The following is a 23620-nucleotide window of genomic DNA, read 5'->3' as shown; positions in this document are numbered from 1 at the left end:
GTGATGGGGGTGGGAGAGGAAGTCAATAATAACAGCAGCATGAATAACAATAATAACGGATTAAGTAACGACGACATGATGAGTGACGACAACAACAACAACAACAATTCAGCTACGACGACAGCAACGCATAACCTTCAACAAATCAACGAGAACGGGATAATTAGGCTGGATATGAGTCAAATTATCGATAGCACGGGATTGCCAACGTACGAAGCGGCAATTAAATTAGAACAAAGTGGATATGTTTAATCAAGTCAATGACCTGTTTCTTGTTTTTTTTTGTCTTAAAGTTCTTTTTATAAGTCAAAATCAATTTTTTTTAGAAGTTTTTACGTTTCATTGACTTTCATAACAACAAACAAAAAATAAATATTTTAGGCAAGTGTGATTTGGAAAAATGTTTCACTTTAAATAGAAAGGAAAAATTATGAAAAAGTCCAAAAAAAACTTAATTTAGCTTAATTTTTTTTTATTTAATAATTTAAATTTAATTTAAGTTTTAATTTAAAATTAATTATTTAAAATAATTATTTTTCACTAAAAAATATGTAAAAATTAATTAAAGAGATAATTTCTATTAAATTTCTAATAATTAATTTATTTTAATTTTTTAAATATTTTTTTTTATTTTATCTAAATATTTCACTTGTTCTAAAATTGATTTTTAATTTAATTTAATAAATTTTTAGTCAAAAATTAATGTTATTTTGACTAAAAAATAAATTGGTCTATAGTTTTTGAGTAAAATTTAAAGTTTTTTGTATCAATATAATTTTTTTTATGGTGTTTAATATTTTTTGAGATAAATTTAATAAATTTGTATAGGTTAATTATCAATTTTTATGAGAAAATATATTTTTAAAAATCTTTAACGTCTTAACAAAATTTAAAAAAAATTATAATCTAAAATTATTTAATTTGTTCATAAAATAAAATAAATTTTTAAGTAAATAATATTAATTAATTTAATTTAAAAAAAATCTATTTAAAACGACAAAGAATATTATAAAATAAAGTTTTAACTATTAGGTATTATTAATTAATTAAATTTTATTTTATTTTTATTTTATTTTATTCAATTTAATTTTTTTTAACATTTACAAATTTAAAAAAAAAATTAGTTTAAAACGGAAAACATTTTTAAAAATTGCACCTGCCTATTAGTGTCAATTTTCACTCATGAATTATTGAATTATATTATTTTTCATGTCACTTGACAAAAGGACAAAAAAAAAAACAAAAAACTAGAACAAACATCAAAAAAAACTATCAGTTATGGTCACGACGAGCAAATTTGACGAAAAGAAAAATATATCAATTTTTAATGAAACATTTCATGGAACGGAACAAAGAGACAAACAAACAAGCAAACACAGTTCTCTCCATGAAAAATTATTTTATTCGGAAAGTCAAATAGTAAAAATTACAGTTTTATTGATTTTTTGTGTTGTATATTTTTAGCACAGAAAAATATCGAAGCTACATTCACGTGAGAGATATATTTTACATATTAACTGATTGTGAGTCGTGGCATCGTGCAATGTATGTACGATAAAGACACTCCCACACAAACAAACAAAAACATATTTTATAGTAGTGCACTGCACGAACAAAGTTTTTCTTACTAATAATACTACTACTTAGGTAATACAGGTTGATATTTAGCGCAAAAAGGGAAAATATATCGGAGCAGGAATGAATTTACACACAAGGAGTTATTATAGAGGAAATTATAGTGGAAATTGGAAAATATTAGTCTCAAATATGTTATTTCAAGGGGAAATTTTTATATTTTTCAAGCACTTATGAACAAAGTACCAGAAATCTCCACTATTGATAGTCTTATCACAAAAAAAAATAAAAATTTTAATTTTAAGGTCATTCAACCGAAATTTACGAAAAAAATTTGTCAATCAATCAAAAAATTTAATAATTGCAATTTTTAAATTCAAATTTAATTTTTAATTTTTTTTTTCATAATTTTTTTTTCATTTTATTTTAGGCATTTAAAAAAAATTAATTAAATTTTTAATTATTTTTTTTTAAATTAAAATAAATTAATTAGTAAATTATTTTTTTAAAATTTAATTCAAGAAAAAACCAAATAATTTTTAATAAAATATTTTTCAAAATTTATTTATTTTTAAAAATTTGAAACCTCTTTTTTATTATTAGAAAGTTTTAAATTCTCTTTAAAAATATAAAATAAATAAATAAAATTGACGAGATTTTTCCACAAAAATAAATTTTATAATTTATCACACATTTAAATCTAAGTCAAGGTTAGAGGACCGGAAAAAAAGTTTAATTGTACTGTGTGCGATACAAATCAACAAAGCAACGACATGCTTGAGTGCGAAAATACGAATAACTTTTTTTTCGTTCTTTACCTCTACTCTACAGAGTAATTTAATTGATAAGGCGTCAAAACATGACCCTATTAACTCTTCAAACGTTTAATGTTATATTTTCTGCTCTAAGGAGATACAGCGCGATGATAAGGAAATAAAATAAAAAATAAACAAAAAAAGCGAGGCAACCTTCTTACGAATTATTGAACGAGAAGAGACGAAGGAGAGAAACTTTGTTAACTGTGATAAAAAAAAAATTAAATTAAAACAATTAGCCCGCTATTTATATGTATGTACATGAGAAGAAAAAAAAGTTTTAAAATTTTTATGATTTATAAACAGAGCAACAAGAGAAAAAGAAACAAAAAAAGTATTTAATGAAAACAGAGAATTAAAAAATTTATTGTCTCGAAAAATGTTAGTAGATGATGAAAAGTAAATTAATCTAGTGAAGTACTTATAGTTGTCATAAAAAATAAAGCACATGTAAAATTTTGTTAAAATTAAGAAAAATAATAAGTAAAGAGGTCGTTAAATACCCGCTTTTTACTAATATTAAATAAAAAAATTAATTATTATAAAATATTGTAAATTTACAAGGAAAATAAAAAAAATAATAAAATAAGAGTATTTTTTGTTTTTTTTTTCAAAAAAATTAAATTTGGGTTTAATTACTTGACATACTTTATGTTATTTAAAAAAGTTAAAATACTTTTGTTTTTAGAAAAAAAAAATCATGTTTTACTTAAAAATAAATGAAGATTATGCTATTGAAAAAATTTATCATACAATAAAATAGATTCCGAACTCTCAAAACTTTCTTTGAAGAGATCAAGTTATTTTTTTTTTCAGGTCTTTTCTCAGTGAAAGAAATGCCTCTACTGATCATTTAAACTAAATTCACTGCTATTTATATGAGCTCAGAATAGAATTTTTTTAAGATACCGAGGAACCTTGTTATGAATCATCATCATAAAAAATGACCAAAACCAGTTTAAATCATAAATCAAAGGACCAAGATTTTGACCAACTAAGAAAGATTCGCTCTTCAAAATAGGTACCAAAAGTCAGACATGAAAAAAGGTTATTTTTTACCGGGAACCAAACTCATTTCCCAAAATTATATTTACCCCAAGATATTGAAAAAAACATAAATCAAGTCAATTTTATACATTTTTTTAAGTACCTTGTAAATTTTAATTTTAAAATTATAAAATTTCCCCATTTTAATCTTAAAAATTTAATGTTTCTTCATGATTTTTGTAAATTTCCCGGGAACGAGGAAAAAGTGCTCCAGGACCGCCAAAAGTTCTAAATATCTTTACATCCAGGTCAAATCTCATTGTAAAATATTTAAGACGTTTATTTCAAAAATGTATTTTAATCGGTAAAACCATTGAATATTTAAAAAGTAAAAGTCGAATTCAGTAATTTTATATATAATTTTTTTTTATTTTTTTAGTCATTTTTTTAAAAAAATATAATATGTGTTATTGATTTATTTTTATTTAAATTTTAAATTATTATTATTTATATTTAAAAAAAATTTTAAATGATTTTCTTGATTTAAAAAAAAGTAATAAATTGGCATTCAAAATTGAAAGATTTGTATTAATTAGATAAATTTCATTTCATGAAAGCATTTTTTTTTAATAAAAATTCATTATTAAACTTTTTATATTTTTATTAAAACTTTTCAAAAGTAGTTCATTTTTTAAATATTTTTTTTTACTTCAACCAAAAATTATAATTTATTTTATAATTTAAAATTTAAGTAGAAAAAGGTTTAGATAAGATGCAAAAAATATACTTAGAAGCTTAAGGGCAGATTTTTTAAATATGTGTATTCTAGTAATTTTTTTTTTAGTACGAGGTCATGTTGTATAAATTTAGTCAAAGTTTTTATGTTTAGAGATTTTGAGCCCAAAACAATATAAGCACCTTAAAAGAGTAACAATGAGTCATGAGTCAGAATTTTATCCCCTAAATACTATACTAAAAAAATTCTGATAAAATTTAATGAACGAAATGAATGATGTTTTGACATTATAAACTTTTTTTTACTTCAAATAAAAAAAAATAAAATAAAATGAATTTTTATAGAATTTTGGAAAATAATTTAATTCCAATTTTAAATAATTATACAAATTCACTGTAATATAATTGAGTTCACAAATTAAAAAAAAATATTCTTATAAATACCTCTTTTCCTATTGAAATTTTCTTCCCACAAAATCCTCGATGAGTTTTTTGAACTTTATTCACGAAAAAAAAAAAACAACAATAAATATTACACCACGCACTTTTTTTCTTGGTGCAAGCTAATCAAACGTATTTTTCCACGCGTCGACTTGCCACACAAACGTCCACTGTTTGACACGCCAAATAAATACAATAAAAATAAATACAAAATAATTCTCGTGTGATAACAAGCTTAACTGAAACGCGGCGAACAATATAATTTATTTTAATATTTATGGACGTGTCTCGTTCTATGCTACGCTGATCGTTACAAAAAAGTACGAATAATGACGAATTAAGTACGTTTCCCGCATCAGTCAGTAGCTGTAACAAAAGATGAATTGTACAGAGATACTTTGCTCATTTTAGTGGATAAAAAGCGATACAATTACATCCATCACATTGATGACTCAATTACTGTTCAAACACATTTATTAAGCAAATTTTGTAATTGAGATGACAACTTTTACGGATTATTGGCAATTTATTTTCGTTTCTTTTGGTTTGAGGAACAAAAAATTTTTTTGGGGAAATTTAAGGTCCACCACTGGTAACTTGATGCTCATGTTGACAGACAGACAGATCATGACGAGATGATTAGAAAAAATTGAGGATGATGTCTAATTGTTTGTTTTGTAACGACCGGACGACGACGGAAGCGAACGTGAGCATCTAAACATCTTAATTGCACATTTCCATGCGATGACGATCCGAAAAATTGCCTTCTCTCCCACAGCGAGCGTTCGTTCTTCTTAATTTATGTATCATCACATTTACTCTAATTCCGTTACATAATTGCTCTATTAAAGCCATGTAGCGACGACGGTGGCGATGGAGACACGACGTAAAAATAGAATATAATTGGCAATTTGTATAATACTCTCCGTGCATATTCTAGTAGTAATTGAGTAGATAAATGGACGAAACGATTGCACTTTATTGAATTTACGAACATTTTTTGCATTCTAATTGAGTGTCGTACGCAGCGCACACAAAATAAAGAGGGGGAGTTGTGAAGAATTTTCATGCCGCATTTTAAAAAATTAAAAAAGCGACTTTTTGGTCGGAAATCCGCTCTAAAAACGGGTTAAAATGCGACAAAGTCAACTTTTTTTAAAATGAAAACATCGAAAACCTTTCTCCCGTTAGCACAAAACACTTCAGACAGTGTCTCGTATACATAAATTTTAGTGTCTACGGAAAGTATGTAGCACCTACCTGAGATGTGATTGCTTTCACTTTACGTTCTTTTACGACTTTTTGACTTTTAGCTGCACTTTTTGCTTGAAATTTCCTGTTACTTTTACGTTTTTTACGATTTTTAAGCTGCCACAATTGATTTTTGGTCAATTTTTCACTGATTTTTACCTTTTTTCGGCAATATTTGTGTCAATCCGAGAGGTAGTGAGACCAAAACAACACTCTCTTGCTCTAGATTTGCATTTTTCTTGTTGCCGAAATTGTTATTTTTGATAATTTTCGCGTTTTTTCTTTGAGTTTTCAACTGGAGTTCACTGGTTTTTGATTTTTAGAGATTTTCTTTTAATTAGCAAATTAAATTTTTTAAAGTGAGAAAGTCTTCGGGAATTTTTTTCAGGTATTTTAACACTTTTGGGTTGTTGCTATTCGGGGTTCCTTGAACGGAGACAGGTACGGACGATGCACGAACACGTTCCGAGCAGGACGAGGGGATTTTCTCAGTTTTCAAGTCAATTTTTTCGTGTTTTCCGACGAGATTTTCCGTCTTCGCTCCAACAACAACAACAGATTTGCGGGTAGGGTGACCAGATGTCAACGGTTTACGGGGACTGTCCTCGATTATTGGAAGAACTTTCCATTGAAATTTTTTTTTAAAAATGGATTTAAAATGTTTAATATTCAAAATGGTTTAAAATGTTAAAAAATGACGCGAAAAATTATTTTTCTTACTTAAATATTTGACAAAAATGCAAATTTTCCGTTTTTTATGAATTGTCAATAATTATTTTATATTTTAGTTTTAAATAAGTTCAAAAATACTAAAAATCTTAAACTGTGCTGAAATATTTTCTTACTTGAGAAATTTTTTAAATTAAATTAAAAGTAAAAAATTAAAATACCTTTCACATATAAATTTATCTTCCTTTGATCGATCATATATCTTTGCTTTTGCAAGTTTTGACCAATTCACTAATTTTATATATATTTTACAGGCACACGTTTATCGCCAAACAACACATTGGCATTCACAATAGAAGTTGATGGCACAGCATTCGCGAATTCACCACAACTAACTGGATGGACAATTTTGCTTACCATCAAAGAGCTCCTAGAAGTTGAGAACTGGACGACTTCGATGCTTTTTCCTCTTTTTTAGCGAAATACAAGAAACATTTATAGATAACCGAGATTATTTCTATCCAGCTAGAAGCAAATGCACTGAAACAATGGAACCTTCTGCTTCTTGTGGATGTCCCTATTGTCAACAAAAGGGAAAAAATAAAATTCTGCCATGCAGAATGAGAGCAAAATAAAATATCCGCTAGAAACAGATATACTCTACCGAAATCACCAAGTCGAAGACGTTTTCACAAAAATTTTCTGTATAAGTCAAGGAGTATTGGAGAATGCATTACATTTCGACATGGTAAATGGGACGAGACCAGTCGAGGTTGTAATATCCAAACTGCTTTTAAGTAATTATTTAATGTAAAGAAATAAGACTGTCTCCATTTATTGTAACCATCCTTACTTACTTAGACGACTTTACATCAAAGACTTGAATTTAGCCGAGCTTAAGATGAGTTTCCTACGTAGTCTGTCTTTCGCGAAATTCCATCAGTCTCTTACACCGAGTGCTCTTAGATCTTGTTGCACTCTTTCAATTCATCAAATATTCCAAAGCAACAATTTCTGGAACTGCATCAAATTTTTTTTGAAGTGCACCGAAAATTCGCTGAAATTGTACCAAAAAATTTGCTGGAAGTGCTATGAGACAAATGGAAGTGATAACCGGAACATCTGGTCGCCTTAAATTTTGTATGCCTCCGGTCACTGTTCTGGATCCCATATCACATTTAAGATTTTTTCGAAAACCCAAAAAACAAAACAATTTTTGCTGTCAAAACACTACACAAACCGTACAACGTACGAGAAAACCTGGTTGCTCAGGAAAATTTAATCGGAAAATTTGGTTTTCTCCCAATTCAACATGGCTCTGGTCTTTAGAAACCTCAGCAGATTAGGTGCCACACAATGGTGAGTCTCCATCAATCATTAATTCTTCATCAGCTCTTCTTCAATTCGTAAAATTTACAAAAATCCGTTTCTCCAACTTCATTGCATAATCATTTGTTGACAAATCTCTATCACAATTTTCTACTTTTAGGCTCCGTTCGTCCTTTTCGACGTCATCTGTCGTCCGCAAGGATCCCTTATCCTCGAAGGAAGCCCCAATTGAGGAAAATACCGTCGTCACTCTCAAACCCGAAGAAATCAAACAAAAACAAAAACTCGCTGGCACCATCACGGTACCCAAGAAAGTCGACATGAGCCCAATTATGGGACTTCCGGAGGAACATGTGAAGACGCGTCGTGTCCGCATCTACGTGCCTGCCAAGAATTCCATGCAAAGTGGCACCGATAACTTGCACCACTGGGAAATCGAGTTCGATAATCGTGAACGTTGGGAGAATCCTTTGATGGGATGGACATCCACGTAAATTTCCTAATTTTTTCTCTTAGAAATAATTTTTATTTTTTTTTTAAATTATTTTTAGTGGCGATCCACTTTCCAACATGAAAGTAGAATTCAACTCAAAGGAAGAGGCAATTGAACATTGTGAGAAAAATGGCTGGAGATGGTTCGTCGACGGTGAAGTCAAGGAAAAGCCACATCGCGTCAAGAACTACGGCGTAAATTTCGCCTGGAATCGTCGCACCCGAGTTTCGACCAAGTAAAAATCGCCGTTTTTCGTGTAAAAAGTAAAAAAAATAATTGTTGAATACAAAATGAGACACAATTTAAGTAGTTAATATTTCATTTTGTTCTCTTATTTCTTGAATCAATCATTCATTTTTTTAAAAACTAATTAACAAAAAGTTTCATGCTCACATGCTCGGAGCTTAACAATGGATTTCGTCAAACTTAACGTTAAAATTAAATAATATTTCACACAACAATCAAAAAAATCCCGAACTGGGTTACAATTTTTTTAAAAATATTAATTTTAAATATTTTTGCAAGCTACTTAATCAAGTTTACAATTTTTCTACTTGACTTTACAAAGGCAATAATTAACGTTAGAAAAAAATACATCGAGATAGAAGACTTAAGGTTAAAGCTACTTGTCCTAAAAAGTGATTCTAGAGAATGTGAAAAAGTGTAAAATTCTACTCCGAAGCGGTTTCTTTGATACATTCCGTCTGCAACTGCTTCTTAAAGGCTCCCACTTCAGTAAAAGTGTCAATTTGGCCGTTATTTGCATCAGCAACTCCTGCGGCATTTGGATGGACTGAAAATCTCCGAACAGCGGGCACTTCCCATTTTTGTTCCAAACGACGAAAACTGCTGCGCGGCAACTTTGATTCCGCTGTTCGAGGTGAAACGAGCGGTTTTACGGCCGATTTCTTCGAATTTGTCTCGTTTTCGTTGTTGATGAACTTCGGTAAGCGATTTTGTTCGTCCATGTAACGCTTTGGCATCGGCACGATCGCGACATTATTGAAAATTTGCTCGGGCGACATGTTGTTGTTCAAATCCTGCTTGTTGTTGTTGCTGTCTTTGATGGGTTCGTGCCGATCGGTGCAAAACGGACAAAAATTGTGGTCATTTTTCTGACAAAATTCGCAAAATTCCTTGGAATTGAGGCACTTTTGACACCCGTTCGAGAGTTTCTTGAACGTTTTGTGACAATCCTGGCACAATTTGTCGCTCAATTTGTGGTCCAAGATGTGACAATGGAAGCAACTTTTGATGCGATTGGCATCTTTGGGTGACGTCGATGACGGGGACGATGCCACAAAGTTCAAAAAGGAGTCATCGATGTCGTAACGACACTTTTTGCAATATTGGTAACGATTGATGTGGGGAAGCACGAGCAAGTCATCGGCTGTGGAGGAACTCGAAGAACTGCTATTTGACAGCTGTTTATCAATTTTGGCTGAATTCGTGAAATATGTGTAGATTTTGTTTTCGTCCTCCTTGCGAACTGAATTTGAGTCGTTGAGGGGATTTTCGGAGAAATCAAGTAAGTTTTTTGTCATTGCTTTGTCGAGGGGATCTTTTGAGGCGGCAATGTTTTTGTCGTTCATCAAGTTGGAAAGGAGTGTTTGACGTCGCAGGGAGTCTCGATTGGCTACGGCACGAGTTCGAGCGAGCTTTTTGCCTTGTTTGGCCAGTTCTTCTTCGAGGCGCAGCGTCAAAAGTTGGTTTTCGAGTTCACGGGTGACGCGATATTCTTCCTCTTCTTGTTGTTTTCGGAGTTTTTCGAGATTTCTCTTCTTTTCTTCGATCTGGCGGAGTAATTCTTGTTGGTAAATGGCACGTTTCTCCGCTTCTTCCTGCAAAAATTAATGAAAATTTTAATAAAATTTATTTTTTTTAAATATAAATTATTAAATTTAAGGCATATTTGAACAATTTTTGACCGTGTAACTAAAAATATTCAAAATTAACACTGAATTCAGAACTTTTGAAGTAAAAAAAATCTTGAATTAGGTATTGTCAAAAAAATTAAATAAAATATTTTTAGTAATTTTTTTTCACTATTTTTTTTATAAAATATCCCAAAATCTTTTTCAAGAAATTTTAAAAAATATTTTAAATTATTCAATTAATTTTTAAAATTAATTTTAATTTATTTATTTTGAGATTTAATGATTCGATTTTAAATTTTAGTTTTTAGTCGATTTATTTTTTTTTTGTTAATAAAATTTTTTTATGATTAATTTTTATTTTAAAAATTTCTGACTTTAAATTTAATTTAAGTTAAATTAATGTTTTTAAAGATAATTTTAATCAATTAATTTTTAAAATTTATTAAATTTTTTTTTTTAAATAATTAACTAAAATTTTCCAAAAAATATAATTATTTTAAATAATTTGATTATAAATTTAAATAATTTTAATTAAATTAATTTTTTAATTTAATTTTAGTTTTATAAATTATTTTTTTTTATTAAAAAGTTTTATAAAAAAAATGTTAAATATTTTAACTTTAAATTAATTTTAAATTAACTATTTTTTTAAAATTAATTTAAATCAATTTTTCATCATTTATTTATTATTAATTCCATTTCATTAATATCCATATTTTATTTAAAAATAAAATGAAATAATTTAAAACTTGTAAAAAATTGTGAGAAACACGAATTTTCTCGTAAAATTTTAAACTTTTTTTAAAGACAAAAAAACAAAAAAAAAAATTAAAAAAATCTTACTTCAGCATTTTTGCGTTCACGCTGCTCAATGACGTCCGTTTGGAGCATCGCAGGAAGCCCAATGTGTTGCAAGTCTTGTATCAAGCGTTGTTTCGGTGTTGTTGGACGACCTCCCGCAGATCCGTTACTACTGGATGCGTCGTCGTTGGATGAAGCTGACGTAAGTTCCGCCCGTTTTATTTGCGACAAATACTGCTCGCGCTTCTGACGAAGTTGTTCTCTTTTAGGAATCGGCTCGGGAATTTGCTTCACATATTCGTTGTAGTCGTGTTGACGATCGCGAGCCAACTTCAGCTTCTTGTCGCGCCGCGTTTCATTCAAACTGGGAAAGTACGAGTAGAAGGCATCAGTTACCCATTGGTCAATTTCCTGCAACGAAAAACAATAAAAAAAAATTATAAATTTTGGTCTAAAAGCCTTAGCTTGTCATAAAAGTCACTAAAAGGGATTGTAATTCGACGGCGGAAACGAAAAATAATTTTTCACGAGTGCCACTCTGATTTAATAAATAACGGCACTTTTGTAAATAGCCGGCTATAAAACACTTCGAGTGTCCTACTACTCGCATTTTTGCTTATCGCGACTTTTAAATCGAAAAATTCCACTCCTCTTTGTTATTGGACGTGGGGCAGTGTGGGGCATAATAGACGACCATTAACACAGTCATAAATCGGATTTTAATGCAAATTTTCCATTTACAATGTCTTGCGATGGCGCTTATGATTATTTTTTGTACAAATTTTGACGAACGGAGTCAAAAGTGGGACAAAATCGGATTATCACAGTTGTTTTTTACAACCGGCAAACCCTAAAAGGGTGGAAAAGGGTTGAAATCGAGCTCAAGGCATTACGTAACGTCGTCTACTATCGATCTATTTCCAAAAAATATCGAGGGACAATGGCCTATTTATTCGTGCGGCGTAGACAAAGACAACAAAAAATCACTTCATAGGGCAATGTCTTCGGCGAACGTCTCGCAAACAACCTCATTTTCCGGCTGGCACACACAAAAACCACCTTTGTTTGTCATTTTTGCCGCAAAAAGAAGTGGGTTGCATGCAAGCCGCCCTCCTCTCCCTCATTTATGGCGTATTTGTACTTCCGTTAAATTTCCTTCGTAATTATTATTTATTCGTCGTACAGCGGCGGATCATATCACTCGTAAATACCTTTTAATTTTTTTTGTTGCTGCGAGACAAGAAACGAGTCATGCTACCGCGATTTAACGAGAACACTTATTTTCAATGTCTTGATTACTGAAGAAGCGTGCAAAAGTACAAAATAATAGCAAAAGTCATTATGGAACATTACTGAGCCGCGTGATGTAATGTTGTTGATGATACAAAAGAAAAAATATGAAAAGAAAGAAATTTGTTAAGAAAAAAGGCTCAAATCACATGCAAAACTGTATTAACCTACTTTTTAGCCGTTATGCAGGTAAAATTGTTAATTGTTTTGTAAATGTCTCGTCTTGCGAAGCGTGTGCTCTACTATCGCATTTTTAAGCTAAGACAACATTCTGACACGGAACGGATGGTAATTGATTGGCGGTGGTTGTGTAAGTTTTAATTTAGAGGCAGGGGAAATTACGCGAATTGTCTGTCGATGATGTTTGTTTGTTAATGAGGTGAAGAACTTTTCAGTTTTATTTATTTATTTGCACTTTTAACTTACAGACATTTATTTCAGTAAAAGTCGTATCAAGAGTTACTAAAAATGTTGAACTTTGAACCTTTATTGCAAAGACAGGACAGGATTTTATTTTGCCAAAGAATAAAAAATAATGGGTGCATTCAAGATTGCTCATCGATGGACATCAATGATTTTTTCCAAAAAATTTTTCCTCGAACGCGTTCAAGTTAAATAAAATGAACTGTAGAATTTATTAAAAAACATCAAAAATCGTTAAAATAAAACATAAAAGTAAAAAATATTCATCAAAAAAACACATTTATGATGGAAAAAATATATCAGAAAAAAATCATGATGGAAGCGATGAGTGATCTTGAATGCACCCAATTTTTCGGTTGTGTGACTTTTTTTTTGAATAAAAAGTGTCTAAGCTCTAAACTGAAATTTTGCAAATAGATATTAAATCATCACACAAAACACATAAATATTTATAGAAAATTTTAAAATTTTTGGAAAAAAAATTCTGAAAATTGGATTTTGTTAATTGTTTTGGTTAGAAGAATCGGAAATAGTTTTTTCTAGACTATTTAAAGCGTCAATACTGAATAAAAAGATAACGGAAAGACAACGGAGAGACAACAGAACCATAACGCGAAAGATTGTTTCGTGTCTCTTGATGGCTATATATTTTGTATCCAATACTTCGAATTATTTCTCTCATAAATTGGGAGCCGCTGCTTTACGGTACGAAATTGGAGTGGCGCAAAACAATAGTGAATTGACTTGGGGACATTGAGGATATCCATACGGATCCAATCCGAATCTAAAAATAGCCCGAATCTTTCTCGACGATAGCCTTGCGCCGAATGAAAAGGTTATTGCGTTTAGAGACTATAATGACAGAACTAAGTTCATTGTGCCCACTTATAAAAATTCCGGCTTCCATTAGCGAGTGATGAGCCGTCATGAGAACATAAATAAGAGAATGCATCACTTCAATGTTATGTATTACATATTTAGTTATGAAAAAACATTACATGGGAAATGCTTTTATTTAGTGTTACATTTAGTTGCATTAACAATAAAATATGAAGAGCCACTCTTGTTAGTAGAAGAACTGGATTTTGAGCAACAAAAACTTTCGATTCAAGGACCGACTATGGAAGTTCTTCTTCTATCTCTGTGAAGTTTTTCAGAAAAATAAAACTCACTACCGTTATTATCAGACATAATTGGGATTGAAAAAGATCGGTTTAACTGCAAGTATTTTGAGGTATGCAAAGCTGACTATTATCATTCAGGAACACTCCCCGAAGTAGACTCAAATCTCGTCATTTACCATTGGCTACAGCAGCAAATTTTGTTGAAATTAACTTCCTTCCGGACAAAGAATGGAAATACTGCTGGACTGTGGAAGGAAAATCGTCACCCATTTTCAAAGCCAGACAAAACTAGAGATTTAGAGAAGCCCGAAAAATAATGAGCCATATTTTATTCGATTGTCCATTGATGAAGTCCGACTGGCCTTCTGGATTATCATGGCTTAAAAACCTTGTTATTTGAAATTTAATGCATTGATACTTTTTTATATTGACCATACGATAAATAAATATGTAAATAGGGCACCTTCATCTTTTCAACCTTGAGGAAAATTGTTCATCATCACAAAAAAATAAATCAATGATTCCTTTAATTTGGCTTTTCTCTTTTACAATTTTCATTTTCTAATAAAGTTGTTGGATAATGATGATCAGACGCTTTTTTGTCAACTTTGGATCCTTGTTAAATGATTTGGATCAATTAATTTAATGAAAAATTATTTTTTAAGAACAAAATCTTAAGTTTCGGGATGTTGAAAATTAATTTTAACTTCACAATAAAATTGTTTCGATTTAATAGGTAATATTCATATTTCTAGAAGTTTAAACTTTATTAAAAAATATGTTTTGAGTGATATTTTTGACGTCATTTAAACATAATGTTCGTGATTCAATTTTTTTTTCACTAATCAAAAAAAAAACTTTTATAAACCTTACAAACAATTCCAAAAACTCGAAAAATTCGCGAAACTTTCAAGGTTCCTTTGATTCTTTTAACCACAAACAATAATTCCAAGTTCACATGAACGAAAGTCGTATAAAAAAATTATTCGAATCGAAAATCAATTCTTTAGTCTATAAAATAACAAATCAACTCTTTTTTTACTATTTTCAGAAAAGACAATCAACAAATGTTCAACACATGAACTTTCCACCGAGAAAAAAATAAATCCTTAAATAATTGAATGTGGTGTCATGTCAATATTTTTCTCATTAGCGACTGATAAATATCGTTCGTCATTATCTGATAAAATTAAACTTTTAATGACTTGGAACTTTTTTTTCCAGCCGTTCCCCATCCTGCTCTATTTTTTGTTATTGTTCACTTGGTTAATGGCCTTCCTTTGAGTCACCTGTGTATTCATATTCGATAAACACTTAATTTCAAGAAAAATTATTAGTAACCTTGATGATAAATAATATTTTTTTTACTACTATTCATTATTTCGTTTAACACACCCATCCGTTCAATAATCGTTTTTTTTATCCAAAGCCCTTCTTTTGTTCACTTTCCCACCCAGATCATTTTGCGTTTCTGTTCACGAGTAACAATGATGATAATAAAATGATTATATTCATTAAAAAAAAAGCTACATCGATAAATAAGTAATAAAAGTTAAATCATCGAGACAGGTACACGACCCTCTTCAACAATGACGCCACTGACTGTTGATGATAGCTCGACGACGAGGAAAGTTATTGCCTTTCACGAAGCAAAAACTTGTTCGGAGAACTATTTGTAACTGTTGACAAGTTCTAATTTTATTATAGGTTTTTTTTTTGTCGGAGCTGTGTTCAAACATAAATACCGTGAGAGACAAGATATGTTCGGGAAAATTTACAAGGATCAATATCGCAAAAGGTACCGCGCGAGCTCAATTCGAATTTTTTGTATTTTTTTTTTCAACAACATGACTTTAATGGCTGTGAGTCATGCAAGTTTGTTTCGTACCCGGTGTTTTTGCCTCCTTTTGATTAAAAGTAAAATGTAAAATGTAGTAATCGAGCTGTGGTGGGCGTTTTTTGAAGACCTAAACATGAGCCTTGGAATAATATTATATTTTTTTAATTTTTTAAATAATAATTTAATTTTCATAATATACTTCGACTATCAGAATTATTTTCTTAAATAATTGAACTATATTCAAAAATTTTTTTAATATTTTTTTTTTCAAATAATTATTGTTTTATTAATAATAATTATTGACTGACTTAAAATTTTAATTATTTTATTTATTTTTGAACAGCTATATCGAGCAGAGGTGAATATTTTTTTAAATTTTTGTTCGAAATCAAATTGTAATTTTTCTAATTTTATTTAACAGCTCCGATTGTACCGCACAAGAAATTGTCAACAATAGGTGAGATTTTTTTTTTGTTTTTTAATTTGTCCTTTTGACAATAATATTTTAATTTTTTTTTGTTTAATTTTTTAGATGAGTCGAGTGCAGATGAAGAAGAGAGTAAGATAATAGCTATTTTTTACAGCTCCATTGGAACCGCGCAAGCAAACGAAATCAAAAGGTAAGTATTTTATTTTTAATTTTGTCCATATGATTATTTTAATTTTTTTTTTGTTTAATTTTTTAGATCCGTCGACTAAAGGTACATCGAACAAAGGTTTTGAACTGCTTGTCATTTGTTTTCTTATTAATTTTATTTTTTTTCTTATTTTTAAATTTAGAACAAACTATTTTCAAAAGGGTAACTCGCCAGCAAACTAAACTTTAGTTAATAATCGTTATCATCACCACAGTTTTTTACGTAAATATTTCCGTATATGTTGACTTAACCAAAAATAATGTTATTGATGTAAACTATTAATGAATAAACAAAGTTTGATACTATGAGTAGTTAAAAAAAATATGGTATATTGATTTCTTCGTATCAACATCCTTAACATTTTTTAAATGACAAAAGCATTTTCCAAGTTAATTTTTATCATAATTATGTATTTTTTATTTATTTAATAAAGTACGGCTTCTTTGAAATAGACTTGTTTAAGTCAAATATATTAATTATTTTTAGCAAAAATCTTATTTTTTGTAATAAAAACTAAAAACCAATAAATTAAAATTTTTACAAATGCATTTAATAAATCAAAATTTAACATTTTATTGAAAAACTCGCACAATTACTTTTTATTCGTATTAATTCCCAGTTTCATAGCGTGTTTCATAGTGTCTTAAATTTATTCTTAATAGTTTGAAATTATTTTTCTTAAATATCTTAAGTTACTTCTTATAATTATTTTTTTAAATAAAATATATGTCTTAAATGTCCAAATGAAGACTTGAATTTTCATTCATGAGAATTTATTTTTTATGTTTACGACGATAGACATTTCCGATGTTGGAGATTTCCAATTTAAAGTATCGAGATTTCTGCCCTATTTTATAAATAGTTTTTATTTTAATGTTTTATTTCACCAAAAATTAAAAACTGATTAGTTTCAAAAATATTGTTTTACCAAAAATTATTTTTGATTATTTAAAAAAAAAAAATATTTTTTTATGTGTTATTTTATTTATTTTTTTAAATTAATTAATTAATTTTTAAATTATGTGTTTTTAATATAATTATTTTCTATGATTTTTCTAAACAAAAATTTATTATTTTATTTTCATTTACTTTGTTTATTTTTTTTTTTAAACAATTTCTTCTGGCAATATATTGTAATGTTCCATATTATTTTTCCAAGGCTCGCCTTAACTACATGTTGTTATCATATGCTAATAAGTCTGCCTTAAAGGGCGGAAAATGGGCACTTTCTTAAAAATTAATTCTGGGAACGGGAACGTTTTTGCTAAGAAATCACTTTTGACCCATTTTAAAATTTCACCTGCAGCACTTTAACCGGAAACGAGTTAAATTCGAAATCGAAAATGCAAAAAATGGGTAAAAAGCGTGACAGAAATAGAACATTTCAACAAATAAAATGTATAAATAGGCCATCAATATTGGATTCCTTCACCGCACACAACAATATTATTTCATTTGTTCGATATGTACCTAGGTCATGTCATGTCAGTCTCAATTACAAAAATATTCTCCTAATGACTGACAACAACCTTAGCTCATTTGTTTTTTTATTGGATTTTCATGTAAATTTCCCCGAAAAATGAATTTTACTTACATTTCCTTCGCGAGCTTTCCATGGATTCGTTTTGGTATCCGTCAAATTTTTGTTGAGAATGTTGCTGCTGTTGTTGTTTAAGTTTTTATTCATCATGTGAGGACGGGAATTTTCATCGTTTGTCGAATTATTGAAAAGTTTCGATTCGCGTCTTTGTCGATCGGCAATGTGGCCATTATTAAAGTCATCGACGATATTCTCGGGTGGTCGATAGACACTTTTGTTTAGCTTAAAATACGTCCATGGTCGTGGCAGGTCCTCTTGATGGCGATAAATGTCCCATTTATTGAGCTCCTCTTCGGTCGGTCGCGTCAAACGGATCGAGGTATAAACACGCGGAGTAGTTGCCACGATTGCTGCTGAACTACAACTGCCGTCAGTTTCGCAGTTACTGCCAATATTTATCAAATTCTCCGTCAAGACATGCGCTTTGTGGTTGTTATTGTTATCATCGAGACAGGTTGCAGCTCGGGAGTTGTTATTGTCGTCAGGAATGTCGGGTTTTGATTCGTCATGAGGCCATCCGAGCTCTTCCTTGTCTTTTTCGATGCTTTGACGGATGTACGCGAGATATTTCTCAATTTCGTCCAGTCGTTTCAGCATTTTTGCGGAGTTTTCATTAAATTTTCACAGAAAATTGAAGAAACTTTGGTCACGACGCGGAACAGGTGGTTTTGGTAGTGCATTATTTTTTGATGGAATTTACAAAAATTGGATTTCGGGAGTTGTTGACAGTCTGTCTGTGTATTAAAATCACCTAAAATAAGATTTTTTGGATTAGAAATGTGTTCAAATAACTAGAAAAGACATTTTTAATGCAAACCAAGAAGTAAAAAAGCATTTTATGCGAGAAATTCAGCAAAAATATTGATTTTGATTGAGAAATACGCTTTTGTTTAAGAATTTCGACGACTTTCGATTGTTTTTGTTCTTGAAATTCCCACCCCCAGAAGGCGCAACTGTTGAATATTTGAATTTTTATCTAAAACTAACAAGTTTTTTTTTAAAATTCATTAAAATCAGCTTTCAGATACCGAAAACAGCCCTAAAAAGATAAAAAATGATTAAAATTTGATTAAAGATGAATTTTTCATAAATTTAAACAATAAATGGAGACGCCTTGTTATTCACAAAAATTTTTCCCTTCAATTTCTCCTTTAAATCTCCTCCAAAAAAGGACTTGCGCCGTAAAAATCTCGTTAGTTTGCCAAATTTTCCGTCAGAGTTCAGCAAACTCCCCCTCAAAAAACGGAAAATTCTGCTGCTATCACATGATTTTTGTGGCCTAGATTTTAGTTTTCTGCGAACGTTCAACAGGCAATGACTTTCACAACATTTTTGCGCTTGGAAAAGTCCCACGATTTTTGCATACACTTCAAACGAACCAAAAAAAACAAGCAGCCGCAGCAGGTACAAAAAGCGCACACATACGTCGCACGTCAATGGGAGAAAAATATATTTCTACAGTGTTTTGTTTTTTTCTGGTCCGAGTGTATATTTAGTAGAAAAGTAGCTGCTATGCAAAAGTTCTCTCTCGCTACTGGCACTCATCAATAATTTAAACATCCGCTTTTTCTGTAATTCTAAACATGTTGTTTTCATATTCTGTCTCGGTGGGAAAATGTGGCCTTTTTTTAAGGTTTAAAAAATTTTCCAAGGATTTATTTTATTTTTTTAAAATTATTTTGATTTTTTTTTTGAAAAAAAAAACTTTTTTTTTGAATTTGCTCAAAATTTGAGAAAGTTTTTTATGAAAATTTATAGGAAATATCTTTAAAATATTCTCAGAAAAAAATTTCAGATTTTTATTTTTTTATGTTAAGATTTAGGCGAATAAATTCAGGGGGAAAAATAAATTAAATTTAAATATTTTTGACAATTTTTGGATTTTTTTTTTTGAAAAATTGCTGTTTACGTTAAAATCATACAAAAAACAAAATAAATTGGCTTTAATCAGACGTTTCCAATTGAAATGTAGAAAAAAAAAATTTTTAAAATTACAAACAAAAAATTAAAAAATAAAATTCTCCCCTTCCCCTTATGAAAATCCTCATGGGACAAAAAATGAAAGTATTAAAATTATTCGCCATAATTTAATTTAATTTTTTTTTCAAATATTCAATGTTTTTTTAAATTTTATTTTTTTTAAATCGGAAGGTTTTTAAAATTTTTATCCATTTTTTTTTTATTTTTTTACAAAAATTTTATTGAATTTCTCAAAAATAAAAAAAATGGATTAGAAAATTTTAAAATTTAAAAAAAGGCCTTAATAACTTTTAGTTAAAAATTTTGTAAATTTAATAATTAAATTAACTAATTAATTTTTTATTAAAATAATTCTAGAAAAAAAAATATTTTAGTTTATTAAAAAAAAGTAAAACTTTTAAAATTTACCTTATAAACACTAAAAAAAAATTAGAAATTAAAGAAAAAAAATAAAAAAAATCCTATGAAAATTCGAAGCACCTTAAAAAAAGTCCACATCGTTCAGCTAGGACTCTGTTTATATTTGCTTCGTACCTTCTTTTTTCTGCATATCAAACAGACACACATATGCTCCAATTGAAATTGATGTACTTTTTACATATTTATTTTTGTTGTTTTTGCTCCTCGCTCGAATGCTCGGACGAAGGAGACCATCTGTCGGAAAAAGTGGAAGAAATGCGTATCTTTGTCCGGTCTTTTATTTATCAGCAGCAGCAGCAGCAAATACAGCAGGAAAAACTAAAATTGATCGGTTATCCGCACACGTTTTAAATATTTTATACGGAAATGGATACGAACATTTATTTTCTTTTAGCTTCCACTTTTTTTTTTGTCGTCTCAATTTCTTTCGGGTTTTATCTTTCATGAATGAAATCTGAGCGAGAGAGAGAGCGCAAAGATATTGACAAACAAATTTTTAATTAAATAAATGCGATTATTTTTTGCTTTTTGCGAACTTTTTGCCTTTTCGGTCTCTCTGTTTTGTTGACTGATTGGTTCATTGAGACAGAAACATCCATTAAGAAAGTGGGAGTAGAAACGAAAAACACCGAAAAAAAAGTTTTGTGCCATCAACATCATTACTCTTTTCCGTTTCTTTTTCGTCTTCTTCTGTCTGTTTGTTTGTGTGTGAAAATTCGCAAGAAATTCGAAAGAAAAAGTAAGTCAGTCTCAAGTCAATGAAAGACAGATAAAAACTTTTTTTACCCGATAATTTTGTGTGTGAAAAAGTTGACTATTGTCTAGCGTCCCGTACTTGGCAACGTGGGAAAAATTGTGCAAAATTCGGAATTCTCTTGTCGACTTTTAGGTGTTGATGCGGAATAAGTGGATGTCGGCTGGAAGAATTGCTCGTGACAGGCATGACGTGAATTCCGCTGCAAGAATCGATGCGACTGAAAGCGACACCTGCAACGCTCTCACCGTTCTTTTTGCCTTTTATTCGGCTTCCACATACAAAAAAAAAACTTAAATCAACAGGCATTTCATTACTTTTTACGTTTATACACCTATTTTGGTCTATTTATCATTTCAAAACGGGAAAAAAATAATAATAAAAGTATAGAGCTTTGTCTTTTCTCTCTGCATTGTGCGATGCTTTCGTTGTTGGTTGGTTGCCTTTTCATCTCATTTTCAGTTAACGCCAAGGAAACAATTCTCCCATTTTACCGGCACACACAACAGCGTTCCGTAACGTTGCAAACTCATTAAATATATCTCCTCGCTGTATTCATTCATCATCTTTTGCTTCATATTTTTCGTTGATGCTTTTGTTTGTTGGGCGTTTCGCGAAAAAAAGTTACGTTTTCATGTGCAAGTGTTCAGGGATCCTAAAAATAAAAATAAAATTTTAATTTTATTGAATGAGGTACAATAAAAATTAAAATAAACCACGAACTAATGTGCCAAATGGTAAATTGGCATTTTCCCAAAAAGTGGGTTTTTGTCTTAACATCTTAAAATGAGGTAAAATTGGGCTAAAATTAAATTGAAAAAAGAGACAAAAAATATTTTAAAATTAAAAATGTATAAAAATAACTTTAAAACTCAAATTAATTAATTTAATTCAATTTAAATTTTCAAATATTTAATTATATAAAAATTTTTATTAAAATTTTCTAAAACAAAAATATTTTTAATTAATTTTTTTTTATATTTATATAGAGAAACAATGTTTAGAAAAATTAAAATCATAATAAAAAAAAACATAAAAATAAAAATTTTATTAAAATTTAATTTATAAACCGATAAAGGTGAAAACATTTTAAATTTTCTCCTAAATATTTTTTTTTGAAAAACAACAAAATTGATTTTTTTTAAATTCCGAATCTTAACTATATTTTAACTTCCGAGTCATTTTTTTTAAATTAAAAAATAAAAATTTAATTAAAAATTACTTTATTAAATAAAAATTAAAAAAAAAAATCATTCCATTTTGATTTTTAAAATTGATGATCAAAAATTAGAAAAAAAAACTTTTTATAATAGGTTTTTATAATAATTTTTTAAAAGAAAAAAATTAAAAATTTAGACTGGAATTATAAACTAAATTTTTTATTGATTTTTATTACATTTTATTTAAATAAAAATTAAAATTAAATAAAAAAAAAAAATAAAAATCTTTCATATAATTAAAAAAAAAACTTTGAAGTCAGCAAACAGAATTGTTTGAAAAATATTTAATTGTGAATAAAACAAAGGGCTTTTGTTATTAAATAACTTACCTCGATGAGTTTTTCTCTTGAAATTTTATGTTTTTCTCATTGCGTTGCTACAGCCCAGAATTTTCCGCTTTAAAGTCCCACAAAAACGAACAACAAAAGAGATTTTTGTGACAAGAGAATTTTTTTTTCCTAAACAAAATATATACTTTATTTTAGCTCCGTAAGTAAGGCACGAGGTAAAACGAGAAGACAGGTAATAAGCAAAAACTATTCATTTTATGTACGCGATTAAATTGTTTGTTGAGATAAATTTGTATGAAAATAACAATAAAAAAAGTACTTTATGGCAGGAAATAACTAGAGCGCTTCTATTCGTAGGTGACTTATTTCTATCTTAAAAGGATCGCAACACAGACAGACCCTTTTTAACACTTTTTTCACGAAATAAAGAAAGAAAAAACAGCAAAAGAGAATGAGAGAAAAATGCATCGCGCGCACTTTATAACACCGCAATAATATAAAATATTATCTCGAAATCTAGAGCAGACATTATAATATTTATCGTTGTTGTTGTTTGCTCTTGCTTTCTCTCGGCTGTGTGGAAAAGGCGATGCCATGGTTTTAACTTAAATTCTCCACGACGACGACAGCACCGACGACGTTCCATGCCCATTTTTAAAGGATTTTTCGTGTGCATCGTACGGCTTCTCGTGTAGAACTGATTTATTTCAAAGCCGCATCTCTCCTTATTCAACGTCTTTTGATTTCATCAGGGCATTTGTTGATAGGAGGAAAAACATAAATCAAAAAGGGAACGAAATCTCAAAACTTCATCAAAAGAAAACGCAAGAAAAAAAACTGGAGAAGAGAGAGAACGAGCAAAAAGCGATCCTGAATATTAATATTCTAATTCAGAGTAACAGCAGTGAAGGACAACTGTGGATACGTAACGTCAGATGAAAAAAGATCAAAATGAAATTTAGAAAAATAATGGATATTAATGTCAATCCCATGACAATTTTTTTCTGCTCTTCTTTATGTTTGGTGTGCCCGTGCCACTACCTTCCACCCACACACTTACAATCAGAC

The 23620-nt window shown here is 29.4% G+C and overlaps 3 protein-coding genes across 3 annotated transcripts in view; 1 reads left to right on the top strand and 2 right to left on the bottom strand.

The window, feature by feature from the left end:
- Positions 1 to 6345, bottom strand: part of LOC134829221 (probable beta-hexosaminidase fdl) — a 37575-nt gene extending 31230 nt beyond the window's left edge. The window contains exon 1 of the mRNA XM_063842219.1: positions 5814 to 6345. The gene's annotated coding sequence lies outside the window, so the exon portion shown is untranslated. The remainder of the gene's footprint in view (positions 1 to 5813) is intronic.
- A 1336-nt stretch (positions 6346 to 7681) lies between these two features.
- LOC134830774 (NADH dehydrogenase [ubiquinone] iron-sulfur protein 4, mitochondrial) lies at positions 7682 to 8616 on the top strand. Its single transcript, XM_063844351.1, has 3 exons — positions 7682 to 7832; positions 7963 to 8292; positions 8354 to 8616. Exons 1-3 carry the CDS (start codon positions 7786 to 7788, stop codon positions 8532 to 8534), a joined length of 558 nt encoding a protein of 185 aa, XP_063700421.1. The 5' UTR covers positions 7682 to 7785; the 3' UTR covers positions 8535 to 8616.
- LOC134830773 (general transcriptional corepressor trfA) lies at positions 8597 to 18511 on the bottom strand. The gene is made up of 3 exons (XM_063844350.1): positions 17883 to 18511; positions 11016 to 11384; positions 8597 to 10136 (listed from the first exon to the last, which is right to left on the bottom strand). The coding sequence occupies exons 1-3, from the start codon at positions 18483 to 18485 to the stop codon at positions 8967 to 8969; spliced, it is 2142 nt and encodes a 713-aa protein (XP_063700420.1). The 5' UTR covers positions 18486 to 18511; the 3' UTR covers positions 8597 to 8966.
- Between the last annotated feature and the right edge of the window lie 5109 nt (positions 18512 to 23620).

This window comes from Culicoides brevitarsis, chromosome 2 (genome assembly GCF_036172545.1).
Source record: "Culicoides brevitarsis isolate CSIRO-B50_1 chromosome 2, AGI_CSIRO_Cbre_v1, whole genome shotgun sequence".
In the NCBI taxonomy this organism is placed as follows: domain Eukaryota; kingdom Metazoa; phylum Arthropoda; class Insecta; order Diptera; family Ceratopogonidae; genus Culicoides; species Culicoides brevitarsis.
This window is presented reverse-complemented; position numbering and strand designations above follow the sequence as displayed.